The sequence below is a fragment of the Oryctolagus cuniculus genome, chromosome X (assembly GCF_964237555.1).
Source record: "Oryctolagus cuniculus chromosome X, mOryCun1.1, whole genome shotgun sequence".
NCBI lineage: Eukaryota > Metazoa > Chordata > Mammalia > Lagomorpha > Leporidae > Oryctolagus > Oryctolagus cuniculus.
Genome location: NC_091453.1, coordinates 30087769 through 30100569, shown reverse-complemented (window position 1 = coordinate 30100569; position 12801 = coordinate 30087769). Strand labels below are relative to the sequence as shown.

At 39.2% G+C, this 12801-nt stretch overlaps 1 protein-coding gene across 1 annotated transcript in view; it reads left to right on the top strand.

Annotated features, from left to right (window-relative positions):
- EFHC2 (EF-hand domain containing 2) overlaps positions 1-12801 on the top strand; it is a 183471-nt gene that overhangs the window by 109522 nt on the left and 61148 nt on the right. The window contains exons 10-11 of the mRNA XM_008272519.4: positions 936-1132; positions 4128-4258. Coding sequence (XP_008270741.1) covers positions 936-1132; positions 4128-4258 — 328 coding nt within the window. The remainder of the gene's footprint in view (positions 1-935; positions 1133-4127; positions 4259-12801) is intronic.

The following is a 12801-nucleotide window of genomic DNA, read 5'->3' as shown; positions in this document are numbered from 1 at the left end:
CTGATACAGGATGTGGGCATCCCAAGCAGCATCCTAACCACTTGGACACCTGCCGCACTCCCCAATTTATTCACATTTCACCATTGAGAATTTACAAAGATTCTGAGAAATCAAAGAACTCCTCAGGATTAAGCAGCAAGTAAGTGACAGAGCCATGATAGAGTGCAGCTCTATTTGGCTTCAAAGCTTATGTCTTTGCACCACCTGTGGTTTCTCCCTGTGGTAGAAGGAGAGTGACAAAACTGACAACAGAAGCCCATCCTGGTCTCAGTTCGTATTCACAGGTCTGTAGATTTCAGTCCAGTATCAGAAGGTACTAGACTCCCTTATCCAGCTTTGCTCATTGTTTCCCAAGAGGCCAAAAAAAGAATGTCTAGTAGAGAGCAGCTAAGATGGTGAGAATTCTGGAAAGTAGGAAATACGAGGGATTACTAAAAGAAGCAGATACTTTATCTATTAAAAAAAAAGAGTCGAGGGAACTCAGTTATCTTCAAACACTTAAGTAATCTCCTTTATATAAGGGAACATCTTGCACAGAATCTGTATGTCAGATTAGGCATAACAGATCATCTTGGACAAATCAATGGAAATGAGCACAAGCGAGGGATTTTGTAACTGGGACTGTTCAAACATGCCCTGTGAGTGTCCTCTTGATGTCCCACATGCCCAGGATGCTGCTGGGCATATGTAACAGATTCTTGCCAAGTGGATTGGGAAGGGAGGAGAAAGGAAATAAAAGGATGGAATGCCATAACACTCTTTGCTTTAACATACTTACCTAGGAAATGTAATGTCTTCATCCACCATCTCATTCTTCCCTTAAGTGTGGTAAGTTCACAGACAAGTTGTCTAATCTGTATTTGAGGATAAAATAACTGCAAAGGTAAGGCATATAGGTTCTTTTAAGAATAGAGAACTTTTCTTATTTTCTATAGGGTTTACTGGCGGGCTGTTCTTGAAAAGAAGTCGTGTAAAGAAGCCTGGACAGGAAGTCTTTAAAAGTGAACCATCAAAATATATCAAGTCCGAGGAGTTATACATTGGAACCACAGTGAACGTGAATGGCTACCTGTTCATGTTGCTCAGTGCTGATGAGTACACCTTAACATACATGGAGAAGCATTCAGATAGGGTGAATTTACTTTGTATAATTCTTGACTTGCCTCCCAGCCTTCTTCAATGTGTGTTTTTCTTTCTCTATGGTCTTTTTTTGTTGGTCTTGCCACTAGTTTTACATTGTGCATTCACACATGTGGGCATGAATAATGGATCCATGCAACTTGGCCACAGGTCTCATCACAGAGGCCAGGTCCTTGTGTACTCTGTTTATATGCTGGGCTCTCTACTGCTCAGCATCACGGATTCCAGGCACAGGCAGGAGGCAGGCCCGGGCTGAATCAAGTTTCCTGGGTTTTCTGCTGACACTAACAGTGTTTTCAGAATGAAGTTAAATAACTATAGGAAAGCAAGAAAAGCTGATGCCACACACTGTGCCATCCAGTTAATTGGCAAAGGCCAACAGAAAAGGCTGAGACCTAAACAAACAGAAACCCCAAGGGAATCTGATAGTTGCTGGCGTTGCAACTTCCTCTAACAGTGACCATCTAAAGGCCTAAGTCAGAGGTTAAGGAGAGATTGCCAATAGTGAACTCAAAGATTTTTTTATTTGAAATAAGATGAAAAAAGTTAAAAAAGGAAATAAGAGAGCAGATGGGCACTATTACTAAATATGCTATTATGTCAATGCTGATCAGGAAAAAACATATTGATAAAAATCTTTATGTTAAGTGTAGACTCATTCAGTGTGCAAACATGTATTTGGCAATCATTGTCTAATATTGAAAAATCTACCTGGAAAAAAATTTATCTTAAAACTCTACCTGTAAGTCATGATACTTAGGTACATTTTTATATATACACATGATACCAATATTGCCTCATTTATGTATAAAAAATTCTCAGGTTGCTAAGATTGCTAAGTTGCTAGGATTAGTCTCTTGCTGTAGATCCCATCACCTCTGTTAGTTTGGATCCCCTGAGAAGCAGATGCCAAGATAGAACTAGGTGTGTAAGAGATGTATTGGGTGAAATGCCTCAGAAGAATAGAGGAGGAGGCCCACAGATGTGGAGGCTGAAGAGCCTTTAGACTGGGGTGCAGATCTGACCCCTGTGAAAAGAGAGGGGAGGGAAGGAGCGGGGGTAGGGAAAACCTCAGCTGGCAACCTAGCTCTGAGAAAGTCCCAGCTAGGTCAATAGGGAGCCCCAGAGCAAAGAGTGCCCATCAGAGAGGTCCCACATCAAGCAGGAGAGGGCCAGCTCTAGTGTTGGCACCCCTCCCCCACATCACCCTGGCCCTTGTGCTCAGTCAGTGAGTAAGAACAACCCGGCACTGTGTGTGAATCCTGTGTGTGTCCGTCTGGAAGGTAAGGCAGCTGGAGGCTGCCAACTAACAATGCTCTTCATTGCAGGGGCTCTTGACAGGAGGCCTGAGCAGTACCCTTCGTGGCTGCCACACCATCTCTCCACGTGTGGTGTTAGGGATTCAGGTTATCATAAAGCCATGAACCAGTGGCTGTTTGAAAACACTGAAATGAGGCAAGAAGTTTAGTGCTCCAGCTGTTAGAGTCTGGAGACCAGCAGGCCTGGCTTGGAACCCTGCCTGATACCACACTTAATAGCTGGGACGTTAGGCAGTATCTTCTTTGGGCTTCAATTTCCTCATCCTTGAAATAGGAATGACAAGAATGCCTATTTCATAGAGCTGCTGTGAAGATTAGATATGATTATGTGGCCCACAGCAAGCTCAGTCAGTGTAGCCATTATAAATTTGGGTTCTGTTTTCAAACAGAAGGTGAACCTATACTTTAATACATCCTGAGGACCCTCGGGATGCCTGGGCTTAAATGTGTTGACTTGTCATAGTGCTAAAGCAGTATGCATTCAGTAGAAGCTGGACTTTGAGTATTGAATTTGGATCTTGTCCTGGGCTAGTGCGCTGTGATTAGATCTTTGCTTGTTATGCTGGGCAGTGGCAGCGAGCACAGCTCCCAGTCAGCCTCGTGGTTGCTAATCTAAGATGTTTGCTAGATTGGGTATATTAAATGCATTTCCAAGTTCCCATTAGAAGTTGTGTAGCATCTGTATGTAGTTTTGTGTGTGTGTGTGTGTGTATATGCACACACACACACATATATATCTTTTAAGATATTAAGGACTTTTCTCCTTTCAGAATGATAAAAGCATGGTAGGACATTATCTGTTATCAGCACCCCAAGTGAAAATTGTATTATTTTAAAACTACTTTTAACAAGGTTATTCTAAGCAGAGAAAGATTAATATACCCTTTAATATCAGTTTGAAGAGTCTTTTCAAAAGAGCTAATAGATCCTATCATGGAAATAGATGAAAGGAAATGCGAAAAAAGCAGAGGGAGTGGGGGCTGCACTAGGCGCCAAACCACCTGGATCATTTTCTGTGGAAGAGAGGCAGCTTTATACTAAATCACCACCAATGTTTTTAGTTTAAAATTTCATCTCCCCATTTTTGGTCTCTTAGCTATAATTATTTACAACCTTATGCTTTCCTGGATTTAATAAGGAGTATTCTTAGTCAAAAAGCTAATCACAAGGTAGGAGACAGCTGAACAGGGATTACAGTGCCTGTGTAGATCTTTGACACCTAGCCTTGCTCCGATCAGTGCGTCACCTGGTGGCCAGCAATTCCAGGGAGGCCCATTGTGAAGGTCTATAGAAAAGAGAGATTCATAGATCCGACTTTGAATCCCCGTTCTCTCCATTAGGGTCTCTGAACATACTAGGCCGATGGCCAAGGGTTACAAGGAGGACGCTGAAGTGGAAGCAGGGCTTGATTTCTGATCTCTATGACTTGCTGTCCCTCAAGCTCATTTCTCTCCGATCTGAGACCTATGCTAATGTCATCCATTGTCCTAAAGCCTTAACTGAGGTGATACAAAGCTCATCATGTCTTCTCGCTGTTGGGCTGTATGGAAAGACATGTCCAGCTAACTTCAGGTTCACAGGGCGATGTCTCCTTGCTGGCCACGAGAAAGATTTGGCCCCCTGAAATCTCAGGCATATTTAAAATTGTCTTTCATTTCTCTCTTCTAGTTTCCATTTAGCAACCTTGAATTTGCCCTACAAAAGCTGAAAGAACTAGAACCGAGATCCAAAGAGATCAAGCAGATATTTGCAGCTGCTGACTCTGAACACACGAAGATACTGGATTTTAGTACATTTAGGTAAGCCATAGTCTGCTAGCAATATTCTGTCTTCCCATCAAGATTGTCTAATGAGCACAAGGAAGTTTCTTTTCTAGTGCTTCCTAATTAATGAACTACATGCTTTCTATTAGCAATTGGCATTTCTTTGCATTCATATTACTTTGTGGTCAAATTTTGGCCATTAATATCCTAATAAGTTTTATGCATTCACATGTAAGAATGTTTATATGTGGGAACAGGGAGACAGAAATGTAGAAAGTCAGTTAGTGACTTTGTTTTGTGAATCGTGGTGTTGAAGGATCGGGGAATGCCAGCAATGGTACATCTAAGTGAGAAAGAAGAAAATGCAACTTAGAGCAACCCTCTGAAAACTTGAGAGACATCTCTCTAGGAATGCTGTCAAGTTGGAAAAAAATAGTAGAAACTTTACTGACTCAGAGCAAAGGGCATATGTGTGCATCTGTGCGCATGTACAAAGGGAGTTCAGAAAGTTCATGGGAAATGGAATTAAAAGATGTTTCATTTGGTACAAAAATTTTTTAAGTACATGAATAATTTTTTCATAATATGCCCCTACATATTTATGGACACGTGTGTATTCTCAGCAAGAAAAAATACAGGAATCCAAGGGAAAATATATCACAGTAGTTAGAAATGCTATAAGAAATCATCAACAGTAAGGATTTTCTCTAAGGTAAAGCTGAATTCTGGGACTATCCAGTGGCTGACCTGGGCAAATTTCCAAAAAGTGGAAACACAGGGAAATTCAAATTCAGGATCTAGTACAATTGTGAGACTTCTTAGCCTAAAAACGTAGTGAATGGGGCGTTCAGGAGAATGTAAATTAAATCATGGATGGGGAGGACAAAGGGGACTTTCTCTTTAGACTGAGAATTCTGGCTGCTGAAAACAATAGTGGCTAGAAGCTGTATAGCAAACGGGTTGATGCAGTCAGGATGTGGGCTGAGAAATGAGGAAGGGAGCCCAGGCAAGGGCTGCAGGGAGCTCTTTTTTGCTTGGTGTCTACAGTTTTGTTGCATCACTACCTGATGGCTTAGGGCCCACCATCAAGCCAGGAATGTCCTCAGAGCTTGTTTGTTGTTAACAACGCCCTTTTGTGTCTCTAAAATATTCTTTTCAGAAAAGCAGGCAGAGGACATATTTTTATTGTTTAGAATCCCCAACCTTCTGGGATCAGTAAGGATTTATAGTTCTTGGTTATTGTTCATAGTCATATTCACATATTCATGGTGTTTTAGAAAATAAATGGAGACAGAGTAAAGAGCAAAGAAATATTAGATGTGGGCCAATGGAAAACAGTGGAGGGAAAAACAAGAAATTTCCATCAGAAGTGTGGGAGTGGTTTTGTTTTGTTATCTTCTGTCCTCTTATAAAAGCATCTGTTCTCCCAACACTCTTGCAAAGTCTACTGGAAATACCTCAGTGAGTTTATGGGACTTTTTGGGAAGCACTTAGGCCAGGTGGGAGATCTAAGACCCTTCTTGTATGGTTGGGATAAAGGGCAACCACACTAGAGCAAAATTCCCTATTCCAGGAATTCCTTAGGATGAAAATCAGGCTGGCGCTGTGGCGTAGTAGGCTAAGCCTCTGCATGTGGCGCCGGCATCCCATATGGGTGCTGGTTTGTATCCCGGCTGCTCCTCTTCTGATCCAGTTCTCTGTCTATGGTGTGGGAAAGCAGTAGAAGATGACCCAAGTCCTTGGGCCCCTGTACCCATGTGGGGGACCTGGAAGAAGCTCCTGGCTTTGGATCGGCCCAGCTCTGGCCATTGCAGCCATTTGGGAGTGAACCAGTGGATGCAAGACCTTTCTCTCTGTCTTGCCCTCTCTCTGTAACTCTGCCTCTCAAATAAATAAATAAAATCTTTAAAAAACAAAAAAGATGAAAATCCTTCAGTTGGCTTGCCATGGTCCTTACAATAAGATCTAAACATCTGACTACAGTGATACAACTCTGTTTATATTTCCAGTGGTGTCACTTCAGCCTGTTCTTTGGCATCACTGGCTGTTCTTGTTTCTCAAACATATCAAGCTCTCACCTACCGCCAAGCCTATGTGCATGAAGTTGCCTCTACCTGGAATGCCCTCATTGCTATTTCTGTTGAGGGCACACTCTGGAACTCATCTCAAATGTCCTCTCAGAGGGTCTTACTTTCTCTGACTATCCTGTCTAAAGCAGATCACCCACTGTTATTCTTTCAGTCCCTCATTGATATTTTTCACAGTACCTAGCACAATTTGTACACATTTGATTTAGATACCTGTTTACTTTGTGTGTGTGTGTGTGTGTGTGTGTCTGTGTAAACGCATGTGTGCTTCTGTGTCTTATCTGATGAGAATATGAGCTTTCTGAGGGCAAAGACCTTGACAATCTTGCTCACTGCTGTATCCCTGGCACCTAGCTACTGAATGAAATAATGAGCCACTGGAGTTATTCTTCGAGGTGCTAGTTTGGAGGTGGTGGTGTAGTCTCTGTATTAGTGTGTTGTCCATTGCTCTAATGAAATACCTGAGCCTGGGGAATGTGTAAAGAAAAGAGGTTTATGTAGCTTAGAGTTTTGGAAGCCTGAGGGCATAGTGCTACCATCAGAGATGACACCTGGACTTATCTTTTCTCCCTACCTAGGCAAAGCTCTCAGAGGGCCCAAGCCTGGCTCACCTTTGTGTCTTTCCCAGATCCCTCCAGAACCCAGTAGATCAATCTTCAACGAACATAGTGAATTACTACTGCATGTTTTTTTCTTAGACCTCCCATCACCAACTGCAGGGTCAGTAGCTTTCCTGTGAACATCATGTGATAAATTCCTTCTAAGATTTAGAACCTAGAGAAACTGTTCTCACTTGAAAACCATAATTCCCCCTGAGGGAAGCAGTGTAATATAAATATATCAGATCACTTGTTTTGGAGTTGGCAGACCCAGTTCCAAATCTTAGCCCTCTCACTTACCAACTTTGGTGGCCTTGGGTAAGTTGCTAAACAGTTTTTTCCTCTGTTAAACAGGGATAATATGGTACCTGCTGCATAGGATGTTATGATGAATACATTTCTACCATATTGAAAGTGCTTCTTTTAGTATCCTGACTAGAACATGGTGGATACCTAGAAAATGGAACACTTCTCCCAGTAGTTACAACCTGAAGTAACTGACCATAGTAGTAGGAATCTGTACCTTGTTTGTGGTATTTCAGTAAGGTATATATTTATCTGTGATGTGGCCATTCAAAATATTCTTTAATAAATGAGATTGAAAGAGAAACTCTTTAAAAACTTGGTAGATCATGAAGATGGAAAACAAACATGTTTGTTGGAGGATCTAAGTTAGGAAACAATGTCATCTACCCTGTTACTGTCCTCTTATTTAAGAAAGCAGATTGTAAACTTAGTGATTACTAATGGAGCAGCCTCATCCTGGTTTATCTAGGGCACTTATCTCTCCCTTCATATGATTTTGCTCTATCTTTATTTGGATTACTCTGTGTATGTTGTAATTGGTGTTTTATTATAAGCCACCTAACATCTTTTAAGGAAGCCACCAGTCTCTGACTAGGAGTACAAGCAAAAACAAACAAGCAAACAGATTACAAAAGTTTTCAAACATAAGCCCTTATTATCAATTAACTAGATACTTTGACAGTGTTCATTGTATAGTGTATCTTCAAGATGGAAATCTCACCATGTACTTTGGAAAACAGCATGTGAATCTCCCTAAAAGCATTAAATATAAATAATGTGGTATTGTAGAAAGAATGCTGGTCTGGGAATTCAAAAGATAGAGATCTTTGATTTGATTCTGTCACTGCCTGGTGGTGGTGTTTGTATTGGTTGGGCTTGGTTTTAAAAAGCAAAATCCTTCCTTGCTAGTTAAACAGAAAAGGAATTTATTAGAAGGATCCTGAGTGGTTCACAGGATCTTTGGTAGGACTGGAGAAACAAGCTTGAGGCTGAACTTTAGGAACAGTGCCCAGAACTGGGCTGTAGAACTTATCTGATGAGAAAATAACCTCTGTTACAACTACTGTCACCCACGACCCATTGCTACACATGCATTGCTGCCAAGAACTCAGTTTTACCCTAGCCATCACTACCATCGATTTGGGCGATTTTGTATCCTTTGCCTCATGAAAGATGGATGCCTCTGACACCAAGCATGACCCACAGCAACCTGGTTTTCTCTTGTCAGTCCCTTCTCAATCGAGGTCCGATATGAGCTGCCATGATTGCTGGAGCCTGAGTCATCTGTATGTTTCTAACTGCAAGGAAGGCTGGGAAATTGAGTTCTGACTTCCATGTTGTAGTTGCAGAGAATATAATGTAGGCGTTTCCCCAAATACAAAAGGATGATTTAAAAGGTACCCTTTTGACAAAGTTTCAGTTAGGATGAATACATTCTGGAGATCTTTTGTGCAGCATGCTAACTTAGTTAATGATAATGTGTTATATACTTGAAAATTGCTAAGACAGATGTTAAATGATCTGAATATAAAGAATGATAAGCATGCAAGATGATGAATATCTTAATTAGCTGAATTTAATCATACATATATCAAAACATCGTGTTGTATACCATAAATATGTATAATTTTTGTCAGTTACATTTTAGTAACACTATGGGGGGAATAAACTAAATAAAAGGAACCATTTTCATTTGCAATGAATATTGCAGAGCTAGCAAACCCAGACCATTATGAGCCAGAGAGCACAAATGAGGGACATGAGGCACTAAATTCCTTGTTTGTAACCAACCCAAGCAAAACACCTACCTAGTTTTAAGTACTGTTTTGACCCACCAAGCAGCTAAACAATTTGGTACAAAGCCCTTTACTATATACTTGGCTACTTTTGCAATCTTTGACAAACCTTTCCAAGTTTTAATTCCCTTCAGTGAAGTATTGGGTTAGATGCAAATTTACAGATTGAAAGCTGACAATTGAATTGTTTACTTTGTACCTCTTAGAAAATAGAAACTAAGCCTATATTTCCCCCATGGCAATACTCATTTGGGGGTGAGTGGCACCTGTCTTCTTTAGATCCAGCCTGTTCTCTGTATTTCTTTCCAGTCTTCACTGTTCCTTATTGTCTTACACCATTTATCTTACCTGCCTATTCCAATAAGTTCTTCTCTAGGTAACCCTTGGGTTACATCATTAAAATGTTCCTTCCAGCCGTGAAATTCCTTTATTTTGTTATCTTAGTTGTTGTGGTAGTAACCATTTATAAATCACTGTATAAATAACATGAGACATAGAACTGAAGACCTATTTTTAAATTAGAAACCAATTATGTTTGTGTACCTAGAAAATCCAGAAGAATCTGTTTTAAAATGATTAGAACCATTAGGGGTATTCAGGAAAGTGGCTAAATAAAAGAGAACCATGTACAAAATAATAGCTTTATTTTATATCAGCAACAACCAGCTAGAAGATATTCTGCAAAGGGGGATACTGCTCACTGTAGCAAGAAATTATTAAATACTTGGGAATAAATTGGACAAGAAATGTGTAAGACTAAGATGAATACAATTTTAAAACTTTATGATATCTCAAAATGGGAAGACAATATGATAAAAATTCTCATCTGTCCAAAGTTATAGACTTGAATTCCAATCACAGTTACAAAGTAGGTTTTTGTTGTTGCTATTGTCAGATTTGGTTTTGTTTTCCAAGGCTAGGGGAGATAAATTGGCTCATTGATTATTAAGATTTATCAAGAAAAATAAGGGATTGAGAACAGCCAAGAAAATGTTGAAAAGAGAATAATAAAGTCTAGATTCTAGAAATTTAATTAATTTACAGATATTTGAAAACATTTTCTAGCAGAGGAGTAAACCCAAACCATCAGTGAAATAGAGTACAGAGTCCATAAAAGATCTATTAATGTGGATTTTAGTATGTAGTGTGGACATTTCAAGTTAGGGGAGAGACAGTGGGTTATTAATAAGTTTTTATTTCAATTTATTAGAAACATTTCTATACATTTTTATTTTGCATAAATTTATACAAATTTATATTTATTTTATATACATTTATATTTATTTTATTTTATTTTGTAGTAGGACATAGTTTCCAAAAACTGTAAAAGGAAAATTTACTGTATTGACTACAAGACAGTTTTATTTCTCTGTCACAAAATGTATCATCAACAAAAGACATGGAACAAACTGAGAGAAAATATTTGCAACCAGTATAATAACGAGGGGATTAACATTAGGACATAAGAACTCATAAAATCAACAGATAAAAATGGTTCAAAAGCAAGAATAGGCATTTCAAAGAAGAAACACAAGTAGTCTTTAAACCTACAAAAAGATACCCAATAAGGTGCAGTGGAATATTATTTCTAACCATTATATTGGCAGCATCTAAAAAGAATAACTGACTCCAGATGAGCCTGTGGGGTCAACAAGTCCTCTGATTTTTTCCATTGATAGGAGTTTAAATTTGTTCAGCACTTTAGAAGGCAATTGGTTGTATTTGTCTAATATTTGTTTCCTTTTACCTAGCAATTACGCTTCTGTAAATTTTTTTACTCAGGAAAATTTTGACAAATGGACTGGTATAGGAAGTACATGTACATACATCCGTGTACCTGCACAATATTGCAACAAACTTTGTAATAGAAAGCAGTTGGAAAAATCAGATGCACAAGAATAGAGGAATGTAATGTAACATTCTGTTGCATTAATTTGAGACAGTACTCTTTATCCATTAGAAAGAATAAAGCAGACCAGATATGCATACCTTAAGAAATGGTCAGTGTATCAGGATTGGCTAGATAATGCTGTAGTAATAAGCTACCCCAAATTCTCAGGGAAAAAAATAAATAAAAGTTATTTATCTATTGCTCACTGTATGTATCTATTGTGGTTGTTCAGGGAGTTCAATGTTGTCAGTTACTTTGCCAGAGAGAAAGAGAACTTTGGGGTGGGAGTGAGGATGGGGGTTGGGATCAGACACAACAAATTCTCAACGTGGAAGAAATATGTATCATTTAAACTCTTGCTAGTACCAATCACAACACCCATGCCTGTGCTCAGAAGAAAGGGAATTTTGTTGAGTAGGACTGATGGCTACCATATGTATGTCATGCTGTTTTGAGGATAAAGCAAAATTCAGAAGTATGTATAATATGATCTTATTTATGTCAAAAACTTAAATGTTGCGTGTATGTGTATATTTATATAAATATTTCCCTTTTTTAAAAAATATTTTATTTATTTATTTGAGAGGTAGAGTTACAGACAGTGAGAGGAAGAGACAGAGAGAAAGGTCTTCCGTCCTCTGGTTCACTCCCCAGATGGCTGCAATGGCCGGAGCTGTGCCCATCTGAAGCCAGGAGCCAGGAGCCAAGGGCTTGGGCCATCTTCTACTGCTCTCCCAGGCCATAGCAGAGAGCTAGATCATAAGAGGAGCAGCTGGGACTAGAACCGGTGCCCATATGGGATGCCGGAGCTGCAGGTAGAGGATTAACCTACTGCGCCACGGCACCAGCCCCTATTTATATAAATATTTCAAGGAATTTAAATCCTTTGAAGAAATCCTAGCAGGTTACACATAAAGCTGATAATAGAGTATGCCTCATTACTTTTTTTTTTTTTTAAGATTTATTTCGTTATTTGAAAGGCAGAGTTAAACAAAGAGAAAGAGGAGAGGAGACAGATATTCCATCCACTGGTTCACTCCCCAAATGGCCGAAACAGTCAGGGCTGGGCCAGACTAAAGCCAGGAGGCAGGAGCTTCTTCCAGGTCTCCCATGTGGGTGCAGGAGCCTAAGCTCTTGGGTCATTTTCTGTTGCTTTCCTAGGCACATTACCAGGAAACTGGATTGGAAGTGGAGCAGCTGGGACTTGAACCTGTGGCCATATGGGATGCCAGCACAGCAGATAGTGGCTTAACCCACTGTTCCTCATCGCTGGCCCCTGATTCTTTTTTAAATAAGCAATTGTAAAAATAAATACATACATACATTCATAAATATATGAATATATAAATAAAATTAAACCCAGACAGATAAAACCAGAAAGCCCGGAAAAAGGGCTTCTTGAATATTTTTTCATAAACGACATTTCTTATCTTTCAGTTTGGTTTCCAGGAAGGGCTAATGACAGATGTTGACAGATGTTTTGAGCAAAATCAAGAGGATCAAAATCATAAAACAGGGCATGAGTTCTTATATTTGATGCTCTACTCTGTTGATTAGAGTCAGGTAATTTTATTGAAAATAGTTTCATTATAGGCCAGGCTATGTAATTGCAAAATTTTGGTGCTTTTAAAGTGAATTTTGAGATAGAATAGTTTCTCTAATTTTCAAATTCTTACCAAATTAACAGTGAAATCTTACTCATTTTCCCCCAACACTTTATGAAAATTTTAAAATATCCAGAAAATTTGAGAGGCTATGTGACATCCATATATCCACCATTGTACCATTAACATTTATTTGTTTTATCATATATCTCTCCATTTATACATCCCTGTATTCATCTTTTAATTTGGGTGCATTTCAAAGAAAATTATATGTATCAGTTACTTTCCTCAGAATT